The sequence below is a fragment of the Montipora capricornis genome, chromosome 2 (genome assembly GCF_036669925.1).
Source record: "Montipora capricornis isolate CH-2021 chromosome 2, ASM3666992v2, whole genome shotgun sequence".
NCBI classification, from domain to species: domain Eukaryota; kingdom Metazoa; phylum Cnidaria; class Anthozoa; order Scleractinia; family Acroporidae; genus Montipora; species Montipora capricornis.
The window spans coordinates 13202491-13228990 of NC_090884.1; the positions used below are offsets into that span (position 1 = coordinate 13202491).

General features: G+C 38.9%; 1 protein-coding gene and 1 long non-coding RNA gene across 3 annotated transcripts in view; one reads left to right on the forward strand and one right to left on the reverse strand.

The window, feature by feature from the left end:
• LOC138038885 (neurogenic locus notch homolog protein 1-like) overlaps window positions 1-26500 on the reverse strand; it is a 55196-nt gene that overhangs the window by 22712 nt on the left and 5984 nt on the right. Inside the window, exons 1-7 of one of the 2 annotated variants that reach the window (XM_068884963.1) lie at window positions 13175-13405; window positions 12443-12515; window positions 6117-6382; window positions 5176-5424; window positions 2950-3522; window positions 1480-1707; window positions 1-131 (exon numbers count right to left, since the gene is read on the reverse strand). The exon at window positions 1-131 is cut by the window's left edge and continues 134 nt beyond it. In XM_068884963.1, the coding sequence (XP_068741064.1) occupies window positions 1-131; window positions 1480-1707; window positions 2950-3522; window positions 5176-5424; window positions 6117-6382; window positions 12443-12515; window positions 13175-13232 (1578 nt within the window). In that variant the 5' untranslated portion in view covers window positions 13233-13405. Of the gene's footprint in view, window positions 132-1479; window positions 1708-2949; window positions 3523-5175; window positions 5425-6116; window positions 6383-12442; window positions 12516-13174; window positions 13406-26500 lie in introns of those variants that run through there. The other variant, XM_068884962.1, reaches the window with a different exon arrangement.
• LOC138038886 (uncharacterized) lies at window positions 16162-21049 on the forward strand. Its single transcript, XR_011130321.1, has 3 exons — window positions 16162-16444; window positions 18322-18388; window positions 19799-21049. It is a non-coding gene; the product is annotated as an uncharacterized lncRNA (long non-coding RNA).

Genomic DNA, 26500 nt, shown 5'->3' on the forward strand with positions numbered 1-26500 from the left:
AATTTGACAAAACTGGCCAGTGTACCCTGGGGGACACGTACAATTGTAACTGTTAGACAGGGAGTGGCACGTTGCTCCGTGTTGGCAGAAGTTTACCAGGCAATTATCAATTAATGTTTCACAGCTTCTCCCTACCAGTCAAAAGAAAAAAGAAATAAAATTTCTTTTTAATAGTGTAGGCACTTCAGGCACAGATCAAGACAGGAGAAGATGTACACTGTATAAGGTCCAGAACCTCACTAAGCAAAAGAGAGTAAAACAGAATGCTTGCATTGTAAAGTCACCCCAACAAACATCCACACCTCGAGGTAAAGTACAGTAGCTCATTTGCCACAGCAGATGCTGTTCTGGAGCCCATCATTTATGGTAGAAAGTAACTGAAGAAGACATTCTACAATTTATTCAGTACCATGAAGACACCATTTGCTTCCAATTAAATGAGCAGGGTTTCAAGATCAAGTGGCCTTAATAGGAAGCCTTCACAAAGTATTCTGGATTCAAAGATCTCAACTTATTTTGTTCAATTCTTTTTAATCCTTGTTTGTTATTACCATATTTACTTGTGTATAAGTTGACCTTTTATGACCTAATCATCAGCCCAAAAAAATTATACTTGAGTCATACCGACAGAGCTGGTTTGGTAGCACTCGAACAATCCAAAAATTAGCATAATTGCTGATAAAAATCTACATAAAAACTGACTTTATAAAACTAGTTCTGATTATATAAAATTGTGTGTTTGATGAGCTTGGCTGGGTTTTTTCATTGTCCACAGGAAAACTTGGAGAAAAAAAAAGGTGAGTGAGTTAAATACAAACCTCTGGGCATGTGCCTCTTACACTATAATCATATCTCTAACTTTGTAGATCGGGCATTTATAGTAGAGTGAACCGATGTTTAATTCACTTGACTTCATCGAGCGAGGTCAGTGGCTTAGTAACCTGGCAAACGTTTCCAAGATGGCGGGTTATTCATCAAGCAATTTTTCGAACTCTTTGGTGTTCTTTTCATCTACCAAAATTAATCTCCTTTCTATGTCAATGTTCAGAGGAAGGTTACTTTAAAATTGAAAGATTTACTTTTCACATAAAAACATGGAAAAAATTTCTCAGCTAATCTGAAATACTTGTGTCACTGCTCATTGCATGTCATGTTTAAAGAGATAATAAACTTTATTTACAGTAGTTTCTTTTTCATCGATTACAACTGCAAAAGAATTCTCACAAATACATCTGACATTAATTTTTTGGAACAATTCTGTTGATCTGCTTTTCTGCATTTTAGCCAGAAATGAAAAAAAAAAAAAAACAGTTTTTAGGTCTTGAAAATTGGGGGTCCACTTATACATGAGTTCAACTTACGGTATTACAATTTTCCAAACTAACTGGTTATGATGGCAACACACACACATGCTCTGATGCTCCACTTCAAGAGAGAGGCTATGACTGACAAGAAAACAAGACTACATGGAAAACGAACCTGTGAATCCTGGTTGGCATTGGCAATGATACTGAGCAACACCATCGGTACACGATCCACCATTCCTACAAGGTGATGAGCTACACTCATCAAAGTTACCCTCACAATGACGTCCATAAAACCCATCATGACAGGTACAGGAATAATCATTAAGACCATCTTTACAAGTTCCGCCATTCTTACACACCACGTGTAAACAGTCATCAATATTGTGCTCGCATATTGTACCTGGAAATAGATTGGATAAACTTTGTGTGCGAGAGAGACAGACACAAAATACACTCGTACAGGAAGAAATTTAAGGGCCGCAGATCATGGAATTTCATTAAGCTATACATGTATATATATATACTATATATGCAACTATTTTAAAAACTACCATACATGTATATCCTACATTTTCATCTTTTGTTTACGATGAATAAATCTCACCTCAGCAGTTCCAGGAACTGCTCACATTTTGTTTCAAATACTGATAATACCAGTGGTAAGTTCGGTTTACTGATTTGCGTTTGACAGTCACTTTAAAAGAAAAGGGAAAGGGTAAGGGAAGAAACAATCTTATAGGATTGAAGTTTAAAGCGAAAGTTAAAGAGAGTAAAAGGGCAAATTGTTGTGGTTATCAGTTCTACTGGTACTTTTTGTTCGAATAAAGTACAGTAATGCACACGAAAGAGACTTGTGAATCACCAAATTCAGCTTGTCACACAGTGGTCAATACTAACAGCTTGATTCACCCGTGCTTCATGAAAAAAGTTCACTGAAGTTAATCCCTGTTGGGTGGGGTTTGTTTCTGGATGGGAGACCATCTAGACATATACAACATGAAATTGTCTTTCATTGATGCCATACACATCATAATGCCTTTCTTTTAATCGGAATATTCATACGTGTATTTAATGGAATCCTGACCAATTGTCACTTTAGGAGAGCATTTATGCATTTATATAAAGAACAAAAGTATTGTATGAGGCTTGTGGAATGTGGCTAAAAATGGAAAGTTTGAGGTGATGATGTCACAAAAACTAAATTTGTGAAAATCTGGAATTTGTTGAAATTGTCTGAGAGATTATAGACTGCTGGCAGTCCCCTTAAGTCACTTGACCCGCCTGACTAAAGCAGGCAGTTTGACTGACTTGGAAGGGACTGCTAGCATTCTAGAGTGATTATAACTACAAAATGTCCCTAATGCCAAAAATCAGCGTGGTGGTGCAAATTGACTCCATACAAACAACCATGAGGTGTGTGACCGTCATTTTGCATGACGTATCAAAACCAAGAGGTGCATGCATGTATGACATAATTCAAGAGCAGACGAATGAAAAATGTGCACAGGATACCCAAGATTAGAAATTACATTCTCCTAATCTCAAACACAACTAATGGTAAAATTACTTTTCAAAATCATGATTACAACCTATGTGTTTAGTTGCATATTTAAGAGATGCACCAGATAATTATTGTCCTTACCATTTGTGCCCTGGGGACATTTACATTTAAAGCCATTAACAAGATCATGGCATGTTCCGCCATTCAGACAAGGGTCACTGTTACACTCATTGAAATCCTTCTCACAATTATTCCCAGTGTATCCTGGAACACACGAGCAGCTGTACTCATTGATCCCATCCACACATGTTCCATAGTGCAGACAAGGGGATGATTGACAGTCATCAATATTCGTCTCACATTTTCTGCCAGTAAAGCCAGTGGCACATGAGCATTTGAAGTTTGCAATATCATCTATGCATGTTGCGCCATTAAGACAGGGATTATTCGGACTGCAATCATCAAGGTTTGTCTCACAGTTTGTGCCACCATATCCCAAAACACAGGTACAATTGTATGCTCCAATTAGATCATGGCACTGTCCTCCGTTTTTACAGGGGGAACTATCACATTCATTAATATCTTGTTCACACCGCGCACCAGTATATCCACGATTGCACAAGCATTGAAATCTGTTAATAAGATCTAAGCATACAGCTCCATTTTGACAAGGACTAGATTCACATTCATTTATAATGACCTCACACTTTTGACCTGCAAGAAAGCCCAAGAAAATTAATTTCAAAAGTTGCGTTAAACAAGATGTTGAGATTGTATATATATACTACTTACACTGTTTGCACCCCGAAAAAATCGATTGGATGCATTTGCATTCGACTTGCTCACGTGACCATTTGAAGCGCCCCATGTGTGGCGTGTCATTCTTGATGTGAGCGAGGCCGCGAGGCCGTGGGACCTTGAGAGTCAAACTAAGATTTTTTTGCACGTACACTGGAAGTCCTATATAAAAGATGGGTTCTGGATCATTTCAAGGATGTAGGCATTTGATTTCTGCAAAGCCCTGTCACATAAATACTGACTATGATTGACAGAGTCAAAAGCCAACTCACCAAAATTTAATTCAGGCTACCCTAACCCTACCCCCCCACCCCCCCAAAGAGTAACTTTGGTTTGGTCTTATAAGTGCCAGGTAACAACTAGATCATAGCTTAGAGCCTCTGGTTTTCTTACAGGCATCTCTTGACAGAGCCTGCCCTCCACCCCCTCTTGGTTTTACACTACCCCAATGGCTTGAAAACAGGCTTCACCTGTTTTCAAGCGAAAATCTAAGAAGGTGCTTTTTTTGACTTTCAGTCAGATATAAATATACATGTATCCTGGCTGCTTTCCAAATTAAAGGTTATCAACAAATTGCCTTTCAGAGTATGCCAACTCTCCCTGATTATCTGGGAGTCTCCTGGATAAAAACGACTTTGAACCTTTTAAAGACTTTGCTCCATTGTAGACTCACAGGGTTCTCAATAGAACCCGTAACCTGAAACATCTGTCATAGGTGTCAGTAGTAAGCTTTACTGCTGTGAAAGCACCTTGATCAGTAAATCACTTAGTCAATCAATATTGCAAATAAAACAACGACTTTTGGAGTGAATAAGTGTGTAAACTATGTACTTAACACTCTTTGCTCTTGCAATTTCCCTTGCCACATAGCCTGTCCACAGAATGATTGAACAATCACTGTATTTGAAGGGCTTTGATTGCAATGAAAAAACATAGCCGCCATATTGAATTCAAAACATTTTAGCCCAGGCCACTCGCACACTGTACTTCTGCATTACAGTTGAAAATAGCACAGCAACGGCCATTCAAAAATTCTATTGAGAACCCGGACTCAAATCACATCCCCAAGTTAAAGGAATTTCGCTTTTTTCAAACTCATTTTACCATTTCTTCATGCATTTCTTAATCTCCGAGTTTTAAATGCATCTTGACAGAAAGTAAGCAAGATGGCTTTCTTCATCTTGTTTGTTATCCTGACCATATAACCAATAGTCTGATTGGATCTCTGTTTAATCAATAAAAATTCTTGACATAAATGCCCATTTCCCGCTTTGATTTGGAGAGAAATTGTTTTTAGGGGTGGGTGGCTGCTTCTTTTGAGTAGGGGAGGGAGCTGGTCATGGGGAGGAGGAGAGGGTTAGGTGGTCTGGATAAGGAAAAAGTCTCCAGATTTTAGATTTCCAGAGGTTGGCATCTATGAGAGTATCTTGATATGACCGGATATTGCATACAATGGAAACAATCAAATTTTCACAGATTTGAGGAACTATTTTCATTGACTGTCTTCATTTTATGCTCTTAGGAAATTTTGTTATTTGACAGCGTAATGACTGGATGAACATACAGTACCTGAAAATCCAGGAATACACATACAATTGTATGACCCAGGTGTATTTGCGCAAGTGCCTCCATGGTGACACAGTGGCAACCCAGTCTTGCTGGCATCTGCACATTCATCAATATCAGTGCTGCAATTTTGTCCAGTCCATCCACTTGAACATACACAACTGTACTGGCCAAAGGCATTTGCGTAACATGTTGCACCTCCGTAACAGGGGTTTAGTGTCACACACTGATTTTCATGCTGGCAAGTCGGACCTTAATAAGCAAATAAGCAAAGTGAAGAGCTACACTATCTTTCACATAATACAAATTTTTGTTATATTAACCCAACGACTCCCAGGGGTTCACCATTGACAAGTAAAATCATCTGGCGTTAGACAGAGTAAAATACTAAGTCTGGTCCGTTTCGGCCGGTTTGGACGTCAAAGGGTTAAGGAGACAAACAACTATCTAAATAATGCTTCCACTTTCTATATACAGTAGTGCAGATTTGGTCTGTTATAACCTTTTGAAGGTAAACAACTCACAAACAGCAGCTCGGCACCGAAAGTGTCAGCAAATGGACTCTTAGAAAACAATTGCAATAGGCAACTTGGGAAATGAGCATGAACATTCAGGTTAGACTGTTTATGGATAGCTATCACTAATAGTGAGGGTAACTCCATATTTTACCCCTGGTCTGCACAGTCTGCACAATCTGCAGTCTATATGTACGTGTGTACATGAAGTCACAAATTGCAAAGGGAAAAAATTCAGTCGCAAATGTCACTGCATCTACAAGTGGAGTGAGGACAACAATAACAACAACAGACAGTTAGACTCATTTGGGAGCAAAAAAACAAAGGCAGACAAGGGAATGGTGGCTTACCACTCATTCATCTGGACTACTATAGATAAAGGTGAAATCTTTGGGGCTCACTGGAAAAACAATTATTGTACTGACTTACCCATATAATTTGCTGAACAGTCGCAACCAAATCTTCCCACTTCATCAATACAGGTGCCACCATTCTGACATTTTGGATAACTATCAGATGAAATGCAGTCATCTCTGTTAATGGCACAATCAAATCCATCCCAGCCACTAATGCAGCGGCAGGTATAGCCACCAAAGTGGTTTGAACATGTTCCTCCATTCTTGCATGGGTTGACCAGCACTGAACACTCATCAACATCAACCTCACAAGTGGGACCAGTGAAATTTGCAGGACAACTGCAAGGGCAATAATAAAATTCTTTAAAGTAAAGCGCTGTTTATTTATCACTCATTCAAAAGTGTGGCCAGTATAACTACTTTAATGGTTACTTTTGAACTCAATTGAAAGACCAAAAGGATTGGGAGACTGTGACCCAAATTTCATGTACGAAGTGAGATACACTGTGACCTACCTGGCCAAGGGGAATCATAGTTCTGGATCCCTTGCTATTGCCCCCCTTGACTACACCACATTTATTGCAAGGACCAAACAAAATGGCTAGGTTTTACTATTTTGGTTCTAAGGAGTTCCCCATTGATAAGTGAACTTGTCTGACATTGGGCAGACTAAAAACTGTACATGTACATGGCCATTTTTGAAGTGAAAGGGTTGAATTCATTTTAGTTGTGTTTTGGTTAGTTTTAAAATAATTATTTATCCTTCAGCTGTTGCACATGTTCCACATACCTAAATAATTATCTCTTTATCTGATCTTCCATTGATGTACAGGTGTTGAGAAATTCAAAAGAAAGAACTTATAGTACTACTATGATCAAAACATCACTTCCTCTTCATTTTTTACTTCAGATTGTTAGAGAGTGTTTGCTGAACACCTAACTGGCAAAATTTTGAGGTTTGATTTTTATCCAAAGGCAGTTTACTTTGAGTGTAAGTTTTGGATTTCACAGTCTGTCATCACTCACATTTTAAAACTGACAGATTGGACCTCAGAGGGTTGGATCTAGGGGAAGAAACCTCATTTACTTGCTAGCTTAAAACTTCAGTGTGCACGGGCAGGGAATTTTATGTGCACAACACAAGGTTAAAAGTATGAAAGCCTAAACCTCCTGTGCTACATATTAATTCAGCTGGGTATACTACATTCTCATTGCATTCTTACACTTTGACGTCATTTTCTCCTCGATCCAGCTCTTTGAAGATTAAAGTAATGGTGGACCATTAAGTACCCAAATTCAGTCAGTGTAAAATGCAGACTGCAGACCAGGGGTAAAATGCAGACTGAGGTTATAATTTAACTGTTGAAAAAGCCCAAACCCCTTAGAAATGCTAACCTTAGGCCTAATTAGGCCTAAAACAATATTTAGGCTTAACTGTTAGCATTTCTAATGGGTTTGGGCTTTTTCAACAGTTACGTTATAACCTCACTCTGCATTTCACCCCTGGTCTGCAGTCTGCATTTTACATTGACCGTACCCAAATTCCAGTTAAAATAAACAGGTGTCTTTTTGCAATCAAGACTTGAAACTTTGGTCACTTTGTGTTTAGTTAACATAGATTTAACCTCCAAAAAAAAAAACAAAGAAAAATTATTGATTTTTTGGTCATAATACAGTGTAGCACTTTACCCTTAGTATTTTGGCTCTGTTTTTCACCACAAAGACGGGTACAGCATTGTATCCCAAATATTTCCTAATGCTTATCCCTAACTTTACCAGAAAATGACCCAACTCGTTTAATCTGAGTTTTTGGCTGCACAATACCTTTGCATTCACACTGGACAGGAAAAAGTATGGTGGAATTAATTCACTGCGTTCCTTCTGGAAAGGCACACTTAAGTTAGCATTGTGAGGAAAACAGATTCTGTTGTGCTGGCCCCAAGTCCAGAAACCTTCAAGAGCCGCTTATGGGTCTACCTTTGTGACAGACGCTGACCAAAATGTTCTACACATGTAATTATTAACTCTCACTTGCATTGATGTCGTTTGATTTCACACTTACACTTCTTTTTCATGTTGACACCTGCACTTCTTGTTTCTTAATCTGCATGGTCACAAGAATCTTCTTATGAGAAGGCGGTGGGCTGCATTGTTTGACGATCTTTCATGTTGTATAAGCATTCACATGTAGCTTGAATTTATTTAATTTCATATTGTTGGAATTTCAATTAAGAGGGCTACAAAACAGATACTATTACTTTTCAGAATCAACTGAATTTGTAAACTGCAGTCAATTGATTGTTTAAGTCCTCAACAGACATGGAAAATTTGAGTGCTAAATCAAGCTATCGCAAACTCAATTTCTGTTACATGTTTTGAAGAAGCAACAAATGCCATCTCAAGGTCTTGAAGGTTTTTTTCCCTTAACATAAATCATTTGATCATCAAAATAAGGGGAGCGGCTTACACATGAGTGTTTACGGTATGTGGTCATTTAGGGTTTGTTTCATTTAGATCGAGGATCTAGAGTACAAATACACCATAGCAAAACATACCAATACAATCCACAACTCCAGCAATTTTTTTTTGCTGGAGTTATGGTTTGTCTTTGTGTGCTGGAGTTGTATGCTCAAAACTTGCTGATTGTTTGGATGCATTAACGTTATGAGCAAGTTAAAAAAAAACCCCAAGCAGTCACTTGCAGTATCATAAAAATAGTGTTATTTCCAACCCTTCATTATTAATTTTCAATTAGAAAATAATGTCTTGTTATTGAAAGAATGATATGACAACTTGACCACAAAGGTTATATTTTAGCCTTGGGAATGAATGAAATTATTTCCAAAAGGAAAGCATCAGAGCCTGTATAATATAAAAAAACCTCTATTGTTTGCCACTATACTATATTTCATAAAAATTCCCTCACTCTGGGTGGCCATTGTCTTCCTCACAGTTCCTACCCAAATCACAAACAACCCTTTGACATTCACAATGCAAATATGGAAAGATGCATGATACACAGTGCTTTCAACCAGCAAACTGAAAGGCACTTTCTAATTCCCTTCCAAAATATCATTAACTAGAATACACTTACATGTAGTATACGCAATACACAGGCTCACCTTTAACAAAAACCACTAATTATTGTGCACCAAAAAGTACAAACTCCATTAGAACAAACTAATCATTGAATAAAAAAATATGAACTTGGATTGAACTCACAGCATGAAATTGGCTCTGAGAAGTGAGTCTAATTTTATGACTGTCTTTTTGTGTGCATGGTTTTCACTTAAAATTTGAAGGCTCAGAATTTGTTGCTCAGACTACACTAGTCTTAAAATCTTGGTTCAGGTCAAGAAAAAAGAAATTTGTTAACAATGAAAACAGTGCTTTGAGTACTTCTTGAATGTGCAGAAAGTGACAACCCATGCTCTTGGCAAATAAATAAACAAGACACTCATAAAGATCAAAATTAGCTTGATCTTAAATTTATTTCTACATCCTTTTTAGAATTAAAATTTAAAGGAAAAAAAGGCAAAAGTAAGTGACAACTTTGTTGTATAACTGGTTGAATAAAAGGATGATGAATACTCACAACTTTTGACTGAGCCTTCAAGATCAAAGACATAACTTTAAATAATGCGAAAATTATGCAGACAAGCCTTTGTTAGAGAAACTTGTGAAAGGATAGAATAATTTGATTTTTGTCCATCTATGGAGACAAACAAGAAACCTCAAAAAGGATAAAAAATCCACTTTTTGTAGAGACAAAGTATTCAACCAAACAGCCAAGATGATCGTTCCAATGTAAACACAAAAGCAAGGGTTCTGGCTTGGGAAGCTTATTTGAGATTACAAGAATCTACTGAAAAGTCAAAATATTGACAGTAAACGGTGTAGTCCCCTCTAGGGAATTATTAATGGTTAATTCATCACCAGCACTTCACATAGCCATAATAGTCAAAACCCTGGGGTTCCACTCCCAACTATTTGCACTTTGCCACAATAAGCTAGGGCAATTTGAATTGAGGTCACCGATTAATGAATTAAACATGACAAGCCTTCCATTCATGAATGAAGTGCAATATTATAGAGCATTAAATCTGGTCAATCACACTGAAGGTAGCACTTTGGTAGATAAACTTTGTGATCAAAGTGCATTAAAAGCCTTTAATTGACTTTAAGACGTTGAATTTTTTTATAGAAGACACTCACAAGGCTAGCCCCATCAGGACAGCTGCTTTTCAAGTAATCTCCACATGTTTCATGCTGATAGAACAATTGAGAAATAACAATGCAAACCGCATTCAAACTGCGGGCAAGTTCGGCGTTTTTGCTTGGACCCACAGCAGCTAATATTACTGACGATTCGAACCACGAATAAAAGCTCCTCAAGAGAAGCCAACAGATAGATCACAACAACACTTTGCAGTGCTTTACCGTTGTCAGAATGCTTACAAATGACTTTTTGGCACTACAAGTCATTTTTCATTTAACCTTGTAATTTGATTAAACCACACAATTAGCATTCAAGATAAAAACAATGTGGCCTGTATCCTTCACTGCTTTTGTCCAAATGCCCCTTCTCTTCGACTGCTATTTAAACCAAGGACCATCGATCTTCTCAACTGTCAAACCGCTTTAAAACAAATACTATCTCAGAAGAGAATGATATTTCGCGAATAAATTTCCTCTTCGCCTTTAGGTGGAACCAAATACTCTAGGGTCACTCTAGCTAGTGGCACTTTTATTCTCGCAGTTCAATTCAAATTAAGATTATCAAGAAAGAGTTGAATAAAGATTACGTTCAAACCAAATACATGACAAGTTACTGTTTGAGGTTTCACGACTTAAAATAGTACAACCAGAATAACAAGAAGTTCTTTGACGGAAAACAGAAGGTAATTTGCAGATGTAATTGCCATCACATCGATTCTTCTACACTTTCCTGTTTTATCGCCATAGCAAATCAAACGATTCTTGGAGACGAGAAACTTAGAGTAAACAATAATTATTCAAAAAAGCCATAAAAAATAACGCAAAAACGTCGGTACATTACAAACGAAGCATTAATTACTTGGCGAAGTTGTTTAAAAGCTGCGTTCTAAAAAAGGAGACAAAACATCAATAACACGACAAGGAAAACATAGCTCGGATTTCTGAAACGTTCTTTGTGTTTTGGACCTTATAAAAGCTATTGGGTTAATCGTGTGTCGATTCTTTTGGCGGCAAAGGAACTATTGTTTCAAAATACTCACGCCATTGTGGCAGTCTGACGAGGTTTCTCGCGGACTATATTCTTAGCCCAATTAACTTTAAAATTTCATTCTAGACCTTAATTCCCAAGAAGACCATTTAAAGTCAAATTGTATGAAAGAATAAGGGTACAGGATTGGTCAATTTTGGCCCATTTCTTGCCCTGAAGACAAAAATGCTATCAACGGATGACCACGACTGATCAAACTCGTGATTCTAACGTAGGTAACTAATGTGCTCTAGAACGGTACGCCTGTTGTCTTATATTTTATGTTGTAGCCAGCTCTTAGTTGTCGAGATGCAGTCGTAAAGGTTCATAAGGATTAAACCCAGCTAATTAGGTCCGAGCTTTACAAAACGTGCCGACGCCGAAAGATGTACACTCAATCCGAACTTCAAGAGCTTGTTCCAGTGCGAAGCGACGTCACCAACATCCGAAACTACTTATCAACACCAACTCCCAATAAACTCTCTTGTTTCGAATACTTTTATAGCGAGGTTTATTCAGGACACTTTAATGTTGAATAAAAACATCTGCTTAGCTTTCTTAATAATGCATAATGTTTGCTAGTTCCAAAAGTAAGGATACCCACAAAACATGTGTATCATTCGATAGTTAACTTAGCAGACCGTAATTTTGATTGCAACAAAACAACAACAAAAAAAGATTAACACACAGATGCTTAGAACTGTTCCTCTTCCAGAATCAATCACGCATCGAGATTTTGTTGTACCGCGGATTTTCGCAATGACAGCGTTCAGCTATTTCCGCAAAAAGAAAGTGAAATTGAGTATATCCCTAAAGTATGCCAAGAGTGTTTTGTGTGCCTCCAATAGTAATGAACTAATGTCCATTCAATTTCTCGCTAGTCGAGCGCAAGGAAACTGTAGAGTCCCGACACAGAAATAGGATAAAATACAACCCAACATCACCGTGAACAGAGAACCAAACGTGCAATAAGTCTTCTGAGGGATTACTAGACATGCATTGCTGTCTTGATAAACAAATAAGACTGTCAACTGGCAAGAGAACCGCACGGTGAACATTTCACGTGCGTTGTGTCATCCTGAAACAACACTTAAAATTTAAAAACAATTGCAGGGTTTTCTGTGAGTTTAGCTGATCGATCAAAGTGTATTTACCTGCAGTTTGCTCTTCCCTGGGTAGTTATACAAGTTCCACCATTTTTGCAGAGGCCAGCGGTACACGTGGAGGCTGCAAAAAAACAACAAAAAGGACATAGATGAGCCAAAAAAGCCGTCGAAAGCCAGGTGGAATCTTCAAACAATCAAAGAAGAAAACCGGACAGCTGTTCCCTGTCGAGTTTCATTATTAACCGCTAGCTACAGTAGCTCCAAATTTGTCAATTCGTAAAAACTTATAACAAGCCTGAAGCAGCCACATATTTGTGGAACGTAATTCGGTGGGTAAATTCCTCAGAGGGTTGACTGGTTAAATGCGAAGTTCAACGGCCAATTCCTGTCAAAATTTACATTAAATGCTCCGATCACTATCCTGTAGATTCACCTCTTTTGACAGTTTAACGATACCGTGAAACATTCGCGAGATTTACTTTCATAAGTGGCTGAAGTAATTATCGAAGGATTTTTAATTTAACCGCAGTAAGACATACAACGATGCATGTGCGCTCCGTGGAATTAAGTTAACCGTCTTTTCAATTAAAGAACGCGAAAGTTTCTTTTCCGCAAATTGAATTTCTCTCAAAGTCCATCATCGGTTCAAATCTCCAAGACCAATGTAATGACATTCCAAAGCCCAGAATGTAGACGCACTCAATCCAAGCAACATCCGTGTTCTGACGGTTGAAATATGGCTCGGAGCACGCACTTCGAAAAAACTCTGTCCGAACTCACCAGATACTAGCATCGGAATGAAGAGGCACAAAGCAATCACGGTTGCAAACCCGCCCATGATAGAGTCCTCGGTGTTCAATTCCAGCGAAGTTCGATCAACTTTTGCGCGTCATCAGGTAAAGTCAGACATCGAGCATAGAAAAGCACAGTATTCCCACGACTGCGGTATAGAGCGATAGAGTTTCACTCCACTCTCCCACTGATGTTATTTGCATATTCAATGAGCGGCGAGGCGGCCAATGTTTCATTGACCACTTTGTCAAGCGTCGCGCTCCTGTCCTTTGTGCTACAGCTGTCCAATCAGAAGCCGTGATTCGTGATTGACCAATGAACCGGGACTGCCTTTGACAGTTCAGCGTTTTTTCGCTGCCTAATTATCACATCACTGGGTTAATGGGGACTTACTCACATGAAAAAGATTACTAGACGGAGGAAATTGTGCTGTTTGTAAGCCACATTCCACAGATTGCAAGGGCGCGATGACAAGGGCTTCGTCGTTGGTCTCTTCATTCAACGCCATTGACACATTTGCTTGGTTACGAAAGACCTTAATGGCAAAAAACAGGGTCGTCCGAAACGATTGTAGTTAGCGCCTGCGCTGTGTTAGTGCTAAACCATTTTTTAGACTTTCGCTTACCAAATAATTAAATAATTTATCACGGACCCCGTTTCAGTTTGGCGTGCTGCATTCTCTGCCCTAAACGTCCTGCGTTTATTTTTCATGAAGTGCTTTCGACAAAAGCGTCATGGCGACTCTCGAGAATATTAAAGAAGAAGCTCCCTTTTTCCCACGGTGAGATAAGAGATAGTAGCCGAAAAACGGAAAGTAATGCTTTAAATACTTGTGCATGCCACATGTCAGACGCCGAGAACAGGGGTTTCTAGAATTTCATTGTAACAGGCTAGAAAATAAAATAAATGTCTTAATCCCTTATAAATCCTCTGAGAACTCGAGGAGCTCAATGAGAAATAGTGATTTAAAAAAAAATAAACTCGGAATTTTAACAATCCTTTCAGACACAAAGAACAACATTACAGTTTCTTTAAGCTGATTGTGAGCCTTAGATAATCCCTGGTTATAAAGGAGTTTATTTTCTCAACACTAGAAGTCGGTATATATTTTTGACGGGCACCACCATTTTAATAGGCCCAAGCCTGTAAAACTTCAAAAATTCCAAAAATTGGACGGTTCAAGGTAAAATCCTTTTAAACTCTAACATTACTTGCAGCTTTTCCCGATTTTATACTTTTTTTGGTGATTCAAAAGTGCAATTAATTTTTTCCCGCGAAAGCACTCAACATTTCGCCTGAGGACACGTGCGCTCCGGTCGAAATGCTTTTCAGGATTAAGATTAAAAGACTGGAGGCTATTTTGTGGAACTGGCGAGCTAAATCAGTCAAAGATAATAAACAGGATGGGGTGACACGCGAAGCCAAACAGACAACCAGGCGATATTTCAATGCCAGTACAATATTGACATAAATCTTTTTACAATAAAATCAAGTTATGCGCTGATCAGGCCGACAATAACCTGTGGACAAAAGTTCACTGATTTGCTGAAGTCTTTTGTGATGTGTGTACAAAATACATACCCAGGCTTGAGCAAACAAAATAAGATGACGAACTGACATAACAAGCTGCCTCAATCTAACTTCTTTTTGACGATATTATCAAGGGGAAAGAATACTGACGTACAGTTTTTATATTAACTTTTAAGCTTTCTGAAAACAACTCGTAACCTGAGTTCAACCTCCCTCGGATAAATCAACAGATAACTGTATTCAGCTTTATTCTGTTTCTGCACATCATTGACTATTAATTAGCATCTCGTGAAAAGATTCGTGATATAGCCTGACTATGAATTTCAGTTTGGTTAAAGAGACACTTCTGCGATATTGAGGAGTTTGTCAGCAATATTCACGAGATGTTTCTTTTTGGCATAAAAGGCCCAGTCACGTGATTCTCGTCACATGATCTGTTGCCACGTGCAAAAGGGGTTGGGACGGGTGATTTGATTGTTAAATCGAACAAAACTCAACCATGTGCTTCTACTAGGGACTTCTTACGTTTCTCCTCTAAAATCTTTCCGTCAAAACAAGGCAGTTCCTTTCAGAAACAGGAAACCTTAATTGCCCAACCCAATCCACACCCAAAACTCCAACAGGCTTCGCCAAAGTTTTTGAAATAAATAACCACGAAGCAAAATTGACTTTTCTAAGCTCATTTACTTGGCCATTAAACTTTTTGTATAAAATCGTTTAAAGGACTTCCTTTAGAATTCACTGCGAAGTTTTCTATTGTTGTTGTTTTGGTCTTTCAATGCAACATGATCAGTACCATTTTACAACTTCTAATAACACGAAATTCTATTTCGGAAACTGTTATTGTTTCTTTGTCTCAGTCTATTAAGGTAATGAGATTCTGTATTATGAGTTTTAACAACAAAAGGATTCTCTTTCGAAGGCAAGGTGATACATTTATCATAGACATGATCGCCAAAGCCATTAAGAGACTTCGTTGGTGGATACTTGATTGAATCAAAAGCGGAGACCCAAGATTTTCTTCATCTAAACACACTTCCGGTTTTTTGCGAGTCTATTGATCTTTGTATCGTTTCTAAAGGACTCATTCGCTTCGAAGTTAAAAGAATATAAAAAGAGGTTAAAATTGCCGAGGAAATAGAACACAAAAAGGGTGTCGTCATAAGGAGGGCATCGTGTCCAAAACAATGGAACACATGATCGTTTCAAAGAGCTCTTGATTCAAGGCCTATTGGGGAACACTTCGTCCATTCGACAAACAAAAGATTCCGTGCTATCTCCAGGGAGTACAACTGTTTCGGCCGATTAATGAAGGTGGCCGGTGGAATTAACTTAACAAAGAAAGTAGTAAACACGTTGTATCCGTGGCCAGCAAAATGGCACAACTGAAAATTGAACAAACTGAATAACAGGTGATTGAAATATTAAAACGATAAACACGTTGGTAAAGCAGTTTGTTAGAAGTGCAAGATCTCACGATGGGGTTTATGGAAACGTAACTTTTAGCCCTCCACTCAGGACAATTATTCTTGACAAAAAACGTGAATCGAAATCGCAGTTTTTAATTTACTGGAGTGATTTCCGTAACGATAAAGAAAATAGAGTTACACGAGTTTATTAGCCAAACAAAAAAGCGCAAGGGATGGCATTTCCAGTTCATTCAAAACCAAAACGGCAAAAGTTGATGTGCAAATGATGATTATTCAGACTTCCTGCCGTGACTCGAAGGTAAGCTTTACTTTTGACATAGCTTTAAGATTTGTTCAGGGCTGAAAGATTAGCGAAGATAAAAAGTGCCGAGAAAAAATGCCAAATGCCAACTTACACTATTCGCCTTCCTGATTTGAGTGACAATTAGGACGGTATTTCCTCTGATCTGTGATATTTTTACATGCTTCAGCAAGAGGATTTTAAGGCTTTACACCCCCACCCCCACCCCGCCATAAAAATAGACATTTATTTAGTTTGTGCGCTCAACACTTCCGCAAAGATATGTGTCTTTCGCAAGGCTCGTCCTTCATCAGCTGAAAAACTCTATGATTAATTTAAAAGTCAGGTCATGTTTCTCCTTGAGCCATCTATGGCAATGTTGTTACGCTGTACTTCGGCGGTGAAGTGTAGCGCCTAAAAGTGGTATCATTGCTGAGATGATGCGTTTGTGAAGACCTCTTCCATTTACCAGTGCAAATTACTCTATTTTAAAGGTGCCGCCCCTCCAATTGAAGCTTTTGATCGGTAGCCTTCAATGGAACCGTTTCCTCTGGTAATCCATCCACCACGAAGTTTGATGTAGTTTTTCAAGCGGTCACGTAACCATCTTAATTCAGCGGTGATGTTCACACGAACTCTCCTGTATTTAAGGACACATCGGAAATAATTTGTACCGGTTCGATTCACTTGACTGAAAGCAGGTGGCTAAATGGAAAAACAACATTCCCATGAAAATTAACCAAGCAGTCACCTCAGTGAATGCCGGTTTTAAATAAGTCGGTGTTTACTCGCCTTCCTCTCCCGCACCCAGAAATGATCTGTGGGTGACTTGTTTTCTCCGCCTTGTTTCTTACGGTTGCTATTTTGGTGGCATCGCTAATTTCGGCATTCTGACAAAGCAAACAATCGGTATTTGTTTTTATCTCACGAGTATTAGTGGGAAATTTGTTCTTTTTTGCGTGTTGGCGTTTGTAGGATATGTTTTGGGCGATTCACTTGAAAGAAATTTACCATGCCGTAAATTGGTCTAAATTCCACCTTTTTGAGCTTTCATACTAGACAAGGAAAAGTCCTTATGTAATTATTGATAGTTCTTATCTTTGAAAAGAAACTATGAATAGTACATGATTGTTGAAATTCCGCCCAGTATTCTGCATAAATCATGATCACTTCTTATTCTGGGAATCGTCTCTAATACTGAGTCAAAAACAAACGCACAATGTTCGATTGTTGCAAGGACATACAAGATATGTATAATGCCGAACTTAGCCACAAGTTTTGCCCAATTTTGGGTGCTTGAGAGCGGATATATAAGATAGTACAGTGACGGTAGTTCGTCGGTTCCAGTTGTTTAATTTCCTTTGTCAGGAAAATTAATTAATTTTATATTGATGGTGTTTACTGATGACTTTTCCGGCTCTCGAAACGGGCACTCTTAGCTTTGAATTTGCCACAAATTTAGCAGGGGAATTTTAAAGAGGAGCGCGCTTTAGACCAGGAAAGGGAGAGGATTGTTTTTCAATGCTAACTACTTTTTGTACATCGTCTATTTCGTTTTTTTTTCTTTCGCAACGGATTTTGACTACAGGACAGGACTTCGCGAACAGCGTTGAAAAACAAGTTTTTGTTAAAAGCTGCTAAGATGTCTTACTTGATTGGTGCTGAGAAGTGTGAATGGCTAAACGTGCTTGGAAACACAACAGTCCTAATGTTTGTTAGAAACAAATTTATGGTTTACGATCTCAATTAGTATTGGATGTGCAACAAAAAAAACCGCATTTTGCAAGACTGCTTTAACACACGAAAGCACATGCATTATTTTCAATTAATCATTCAAGGTGATGACGTCATCTAAAAAACTTGTCAAGTTAAGTGCGCTTTTTCTCTCATCATAGAAGTTTTTACTGGTGATTGAAGGATCATTTCTGTGATCACTGCATTACGATGTTCACCGCAAGGACGGTAAGTTAAGTTCTTCCGCTTTAGACATTTGAATGGGCTCTTGAGTATATTTGCTGGCATCAGGGACATCAGCAGAAAGCGATCGACCACATCCACTCCACTATTTCGATATCAGCCCTGAATTTTAAGGATTACATGATGTTCTCTCGCCGATAGTGCCAATAAATCGTTTTTTATTAGCCTTACTTATGTGCAAGATATTTCTGTTGAGACAAGTCGTGTCAGTCGTGAATTAGAGTTTTCAATCCAAAACTGACCTCACCTAAACTGCTTCAATATTTTTGAGTCTTCGATGATTATAAACATTTTATAATTTTACAAGAACCAAAATAAAGATGTCATCAACACGAAGGATAAGGGACATAACGGACATTTTGCATTCTGCTGATGGGTGGATTTCGTGATAAAGACAACGCATCTAATTAGCTAATGATTGAAAGCAGGCTTATATTGCTAGTAAATGTGAATACGGTTTTCTTTAGGGTCTTATTAACTTCTTATGCCATTGTTTGTTTGTAAGTAGCTTTAAGCCTGCCGAGGAAATACCTTACCACCGTTTTCGAGAAATTTCGGCAGCGGATATCATCAATTTTATTTCTTTTGTTTTCGTGGATTAGCAATATTGATGGCATTAGTTTCTTAAAAAGAGTATGTGTTTTTGTTATTCCAAGTATTGTGTTCTGTTTGTTCCCTTCATTTTTGGTTTGGGAGAAAGAGAGACAAATCCAATTTGTTTCGTTTCGTTTCGTTTCCAAAAACAAAATAAATCTCAAAATAACACGATTACAAAAAATGTGATTTGTTCTTTTCCCGGGACAGTCCCAAACTGAAGAAGACGCTTTTAGAGCATAGCATGAGTCGCCGATTTTGTAATCCTAAGAAGACAAATCAAAGGGTGAGACCCCATATTAGCAAGGTATCCTAAAATGGTTTAAATCTCTTTACGATTATCAAACTTGGGTGGTGATCTTTTGAATATCAGTTTCCAAAACAGGACTAATTAATACTGTTTTTCCTTCAAGTATGCTGCTGAAATGTCCACTATGTGTTTTGACTTTTGCGGAATTTATCAGTCGTAGGAAATGTTCTCAAGTTGTGCTATTGTTGAAACAAGGAACGGACCCTGGACCTCTCCCCTTAGATAATCGCAATACCAATATTGACATTTCTGCAATTTTTTCTCTGTTTTTTGCTACCAACGGACGTCCTGCGAACAGAGGATCATTGTTCTTTTGCGTTAGAATAACAATGATAAAAAATCTGATGTTACATGAAACTTCAATCAAGTTGAGTTTAATAGAAATTAAATCCCGCACACGAATAAATTTTCAAACTTATTAGTAGCTGTTGTGCAAGAGTAAACATTTATTTATTTCTCATGCTATGATCCTGATTCGACCCCGCCTCTAGGGAGATTGTGTACGCAATAAGGAAAACAGAACTCACGACTGAGTCTACAAAAAGGACTTGATCCATTGTGCGTTCAGTGTGTGGCAATGCACATTCAATGAAAAGCATCGTTAACGTCATCAGAAGAGAATGCGCGAATGGCATGGAAAGCAGATGGCAAAAAACGTTGATTCCCAGAATCCCAGGCCACGGTTTATGAGCACTTTGTGACGGGGATGAAAGGATTGGCAGTTGATGGCATTTTTAATCAGGATTTAATAAAAAAAAAATTGTTCGGATAGATCAACATAAGCCAGACACAAATATCCGGATATTTTTTTAGATATTTAGATCCGATTTTAAGATATATTTGGAAAACTCGAGATATTTAGAAAAAAATTATGATATTTAGATACTTTACGGAAAAACTATTTGAAGTCAGGTTTTTCCCCAGAAAAAAGGGAGAAGAAAGAAAGCAGTTTTTAAGTTGAAGTGAAATTTACAGACAAAAAAACTCAAACAAATGGGTCGATTAATTTGTGTCATGACGAGCAGAGGGTACGTTTTTGCGCTGATGAAACGCGAACGAGATATTTCCATTTAACCGCTTCTGAGCGGTGTGAAATAGGTGTACCCCCGCCTTAACGCCCACGTTATCCACTCATCTTTTCAACATGGAGAAAGGATCATAATTTAGCTTTTAAATTTTACTTTTTTTGTTCACTGCTTTTGTCGCCGAAACTTGGCTTCTTGGCGAAATATACACTAACAAGCTCGCAATATTTTCTTCAGCTTGCGGCGGATGCGGTAACAAAGAAGAGAACAGTTAACTGACATTTATTCAGTTCGTCCCGCTCAACATTGTCTTTGCTCAAAGTAGGAAAGTAAAGAGGAAGAATCCGGCACATCCCGTTGTAACTGCGATGAATTCGAAAACAGGCAAGGCGTTATCGCCGCCATTTTGATTTTTGTGCATCAAGAAAAATTTCGGGAAAAAGGAGTAAAATATCTCGATGGCACGCAGTGAATCATAGCGGGATCATATGGAGAGGCCCCGAATTGCTTGAAAGCTGGTCCCCTCGGGGTAACAGATATCCGTGAGTTAGATCTGTAAAACCACCCGAAAAAAAAAAAAAAAAAAAGAGAGACGAAAACTGTCAATAAGCCTAAAGGTAACGCTCTAAGATTTCCTCTGCAAAATGCACCGTATGTATGCAACTAGACCCAATCTCAAATACAATCGGATTACTCGTTGACTTCCGTTTGTAGATATTAAAGACGGTTTATCTGTGATTGTCTTAGTAACCTTATTTTGACAGCGATGGCTTATAACTAATAGTTGGTAATAAGGTTTGACCTCAGCCACTGAACACTGAACCTGTTATCTGTTCGTCGCCCACCCCGTTTCAGCCATGCTATCCGACATTCGAATTCTAGACTTAGTGAGATCCACACTCTGAATTATGTCTGCTCAGTGTTGTTTCGCAAGGCCGAAGAACGCATAATTTGCAGCATATCGTGCGTGTCCACATGATTTGGTAATATGACTCGGGCAAGTGCCTCAGGCACAGAAATCACTTTACTCATACTATTAAAATATCAAGAAGCTGTTTCTGGGATTTAGCAGACGTTGCCGATACATAACTACAAATCTCGTTTTCAATTTGCCTGGCGTCTGTGCCTTTGATATCAATCTTCAACGTACATGCACTCCATCTCTTCCAAGACAGATCAAGCAGCTTATTTCTTTCGCTGCATGACTTTTCTCGTCTAAACTAGGGGGACCACTGGGTGAGTGCATGGTGTCCATCAACAAGCCTTGAAACTCAATAATATTCTATCTTGATTGCTCCATCTCTCTGATTGTGTATTTCATGAAGTAATAAATAGATTTACTCCTAAGGCAAATGCTGTTGTTTAGTGTTTCTTTTCAAACCCTGGAGGTATCTGCACAGTGAAGAAGGAGTAGGGGATCGGTCGCATAATGATCCATATATTCATTATGAGGGCTCTTTTTGTATGACGCCCAAGGGTATCGTTTACCTCAGGCAAGTATTTTTTCCAAGTCAAAATATTTGTTCCCAAGGGGAGGGAGCAGTCCGTTCCTACAAAATAAAAATATCATGCATGATGGAATTATGAAAGTTTTTTTACGACAAGGAACCTGCTCCAGCAGCTTCCGCCTCTTCCATTTTGATCATTGAACATTATGTTCTACGATTATCCTGCCTTCCTAGTGACCGTACCAAAAAACCCGGCCAAGTTTAATAAACGTTTTCACCAAACTTATTAATTGTGAATGTTGGACAACAATGAATTGCCATCAGTTTTTGTTGACATACCAACTAATTACGAACTGAGAAGAGGTCACACCCTATTTTGTTTGGATTACAAATCTTCTGATTTATAAACAGCTACGTTTCTTGAAGAGTCAGATTTGAGGCGCGTTTGTTTACATGGAGTAAAGAAAGAAATTGGATTCAAACACGTCAGTTAGTTTTCAAAGCTTGTATCAAAGAACGGAAAATATTAAGCAACATAACAATCTTAAGAAACTTAACTGGAAGGGGCTACAAGTTGCGGTTAAAATCGGGACCACCCATGAGCGGGATTTTATACTGGAGTACTTATGGCATGCTAATTCTCAATTATGCTTTAGCTAGCAATTTCTGTCAATATCACAAACGACGTGAAAAACCGAATGATGTCCTTTCCGAACTGAAGAACCCCTATTCTAGTTAAAAAGAGAGCAAATTACACGTTTGTTTGCTTGGACGCAAGAAATTTGTCGAGAAACCAGTTTGGACGACCGCATGGTTTCTGGGTTTAAATATTCGTCAAAAATCGAGTAAATATTAGAAAAACGTGCCATTAATTAAGACCTGGGCTTCAGTGAGGAACTTGCCAGAAATTGGCAGGGGGGAGGAGCATCGGCCATAGAAGTTAAATAAGAAAAATCACACACAAGCATACGAAACGTCAAGTCAAATTTAAAATGCATTGTTTCCCAATGTTTATTACCGCCTTGTGTGTTATATTTCTTATTAAAATGACCCACCCTGCGTAAGGGATAAAAATGCCTTGCCCCTCCCCTGGAACTCATTCTAAAATTCTCTGATCCTCCCCCCCCCCCCCCTTCGCAGAAATAATGTCTCCAAATTTGTTATAAAGTGGTAGAAGAAAAATGTTTCAGTACTTTTAAGAAATCAAACCTAACATGCAAGTGATATCTCTGTTGGAGAAACAGGACAAAACAGCTTTTGGCTCACTAGGATGATAATAGTTTCTACCACGGGAAACCAAGATACACACACTGCCTTCAAAACTTTTAATAGCTTGTCTTGTTTATACGGCTACGGCATACCACACAAGATAATCAGCATAGCGAAAACGCTCTATGACGACTTTGAATGCGCAGTAGTGGATGGCCAGGATACAAGGGAGTGGTTTAAGATCAAAACTGGAGTGAAACAGGGTTGTAACATGTCAGGTTTACTATCCCTGCTAGTCGTTGATTGGATAATGAGAAATACATTGCAAGAAGGGAAGACTGGAATAAGATGGAAGTTCGATACAAAGCTCGAGGATCTCCACTTTGCGGACGATATAGCCCTTTTGTCATCGACCAGGCAGCACATTCAGACTAAGACCGATAAGCTGGCCCAGGAAGCAGGAAGGGTGGGACTGAAAGTTAATGTAGACAAATGTAAGCTGCTCCGCATAAATTCACGGACGGAACAACGATGTGGTAGAGGTAAATGGGCGAGGAATAGAGGATGTTGATAATTGTGTACTTGGGAGCTACGGTTTCCAAAGAGGGTGGAGGTACTGAAGACATCCATAACAGAGTAGTTAAAGCGAGAGGGGTATTCTTGAGATTGAAAAAGACTTGGAGCAGCCACAGCATCAGTCGACAAACCAAAGTCACGCTATGTAAGATACTAGTGAAGCCAGTCTTGATGTATGGCTGCGAGACGTGGAAGATGAATAAATGTGATGAAGATAAAATCGATGTCTTCCAAAACAGATGTCTTAGACGGATATCTAAGATACGTTGGCAGGAAAGAATTACAACAAAGGAGTCCTGAAGATGGCTGAGATAGAAAAACTCAGTGAGGACGTGCGAAGGAGAAGATGGAAATTCATCGGCCACAACATGAGGAAAGAACCAAACAATGACTGCAGAACTGCATTGACCTGGGCCCCAGAGGGGCGGCGAAAGCGGGACAACACGGACAACACGGAGAAGGACGGCGGAGAGAGAAAGAGAAAAAAACCGGATGGAAGAACTGGAGTGATCGAGGTACAAATGGCAGCGGCTGACAGAGATGGTTGGCGGGATTGTGTTGAGGCCTTATGTGCCACATGGTACGAAGAAGATAGGTAACAGGTAACTTGTTTATACGGCAGGAAAAATTTCGTTTTGCATGATTTTCATACATGATTTGTATTCGTGTTATAACATAATATTAAAGCATCTCTTTATGATCACAATGGCTTAATTTCTCAGTTGTAACCCTCACTCGACTGTCTATTTATTCATTGCCCTTCCTTTTGAAAGGCTCAAAAAACTGTGACCCTCCCCTGTTTTCCACCCCTCTCCCCCTTGCTAATTTCTGACAAGTTCCTGACGACGTTTTCCTTAAAATTGTCAATCGTCTCCCTCATGGGCACACAGCAGTAACTTGAAAGCATTTCATTTTTGCAACCAACGTAAGCGCCTAATGTCTATTTAAAAAAAATAATTAAAAACTAAACTAGTGAGCAGCACTCTGGGAAATGTATCTGTAAAACTTGTTTATTCTCCGACGCGTTTCGTCCAGCTAACGTAGATGTCTCCAGCCGGGAGTTTTACAATAATACATTAACCCTTTCACCGCCAAAAATGCACATTGACAGTTGTAGATTTTACTCTGTCTAACGACAGACGATTTTACTCGTCAATGGCGGCAGTGAAAGGGTTAAATGTCTGTATTTAAGCCATCATGTATCTGATGGCAAAAATCACGGCCACCAACATTAATTGGGGTTTGACCGGATTTTCGAAAGGGAACAGGCGCAGCTGTGAAATATTAGGGCAAGGCGTGAGAGACAATGTTTTGGGGCCATGGTCTTTGATAAAACCGGATTTAGTTTTAGTTTTAGTTTTAGCTAACCCGGATTTTCGAAAGGGAACAGGAGCAGCTGTGAAATAACAAGGCAATGTTTTCGTTTGAAATTTTAAAATTGTGTTGACTCAAGGATACCCTGTAAGAATTCCTTTCCGGCAGTGCTTTTCCAAGGGTAAAGGGTAAAGGGTAAAGGGTAATATTTTGAATCAACCTTTTTCTGAAGTGCTTGGCGCAGCCATTAATTCCTATTACACCCTGTTGAAATGGCGAGAACTCGATTGCATGATTAATCTTTTTGTCGAAGTAATATTATGCGTGCCCTATGTAGGCGAGCGCAGCAGACAAAATCCCTCGAATGAGGCAAAGACGGCAAACTGATATTTTCTGTCTCCCTTGTACTTTGTGGATGCGTTCGCTACGAAAATCTGCACGTAGAATTTAAGACTCGGATCTTTCAGCATTGCAATTGAACACAAAATCCGAAAACGGTATGCTATTGAAATCTCGAGAATGAGCACCATTAATTAATGAAATCCGCGAAAAAATCCGTTTTAGGATTTTGTGTTCCAATGAACAGTGAATGAAAATCAGAAAGATCGTGATTTAAAAAAAGGATTTTCAATCAAACGCACCCCAACGTTTCTCAATAGAACGCACCCTTTGTTTATTCTTGGGGTAAATGAATAAGTTAGCTTTAAAAACTAGGCCCCACTCGGGCGAGGTTATGAGCAGCAACCCGTGTTCGAAACGCCATTTTTTCTCGAAGAATATCTGGTGCTCGTAATTAATTTTTGTGTGAGGAAAACGTTTCAGAGAGAACAGGGGATGAAGTGAAAGCAATGTTTTCTGCCTGGTCCACTGTATCTGTGTTGTAGACTATGTTGTGTTCTTTGCCAACCCTTTTTGACAAGTGAGATGGACAAAGGTTTTGTAAGATAAATACTAACCATTTACCCGTTACCTTTTACCCTTTACCCTTTTACCCTTTACCCTTTTACCCTTTACCCTAAGAAAAGCACTGCCGCGGATTTCTTAGTGCTCTTAGCAGCAAAAATGATCGTATTTAGCTTACTTCTTGTATCAGCGAGAGTATATATCGCATTTCTCTTCTGGACCTGTCTCTCTTTAGAGATGCGTCGGATGTACTGCAATTTTCTACTTTTCAGAAGCCCCTTAACAAATACCTGTACATACCCTTCGAGTAGTTCCACTTCTAGCGATAAGAAAGCCTTTATTAATTAAAGGCGAATTAATGAGGTATGCGAGAAACAGTTCTTCCTACCAGTCTTTCTATGAGACTAGGGAGAAGTTCTGGAAGCGCAGCTACATGTAAGGGGGTATCCATTTAGAATTTTGCTACCACTGTTTCGCGAAATCAGATCCAGCGACAGAGGAAAGTGGCTTTTCCGTTAAGCTAAGTCTAAGTCACGGCGGGCTATTGTCATTAAGGTAAAGGTAAAGTCTGCTACTAGCCTAGAAGGCCCATCAGGCCAGCGCTTATCTCCGGTTACTGCAGCATGAAGCGACTAGGAGTATTTCTACTCCCCCTGGATGGGATGCTAGTCCATCGCAGGGTTACCCCCAGCATTAAATTCGCCGGTACCCATTTAAT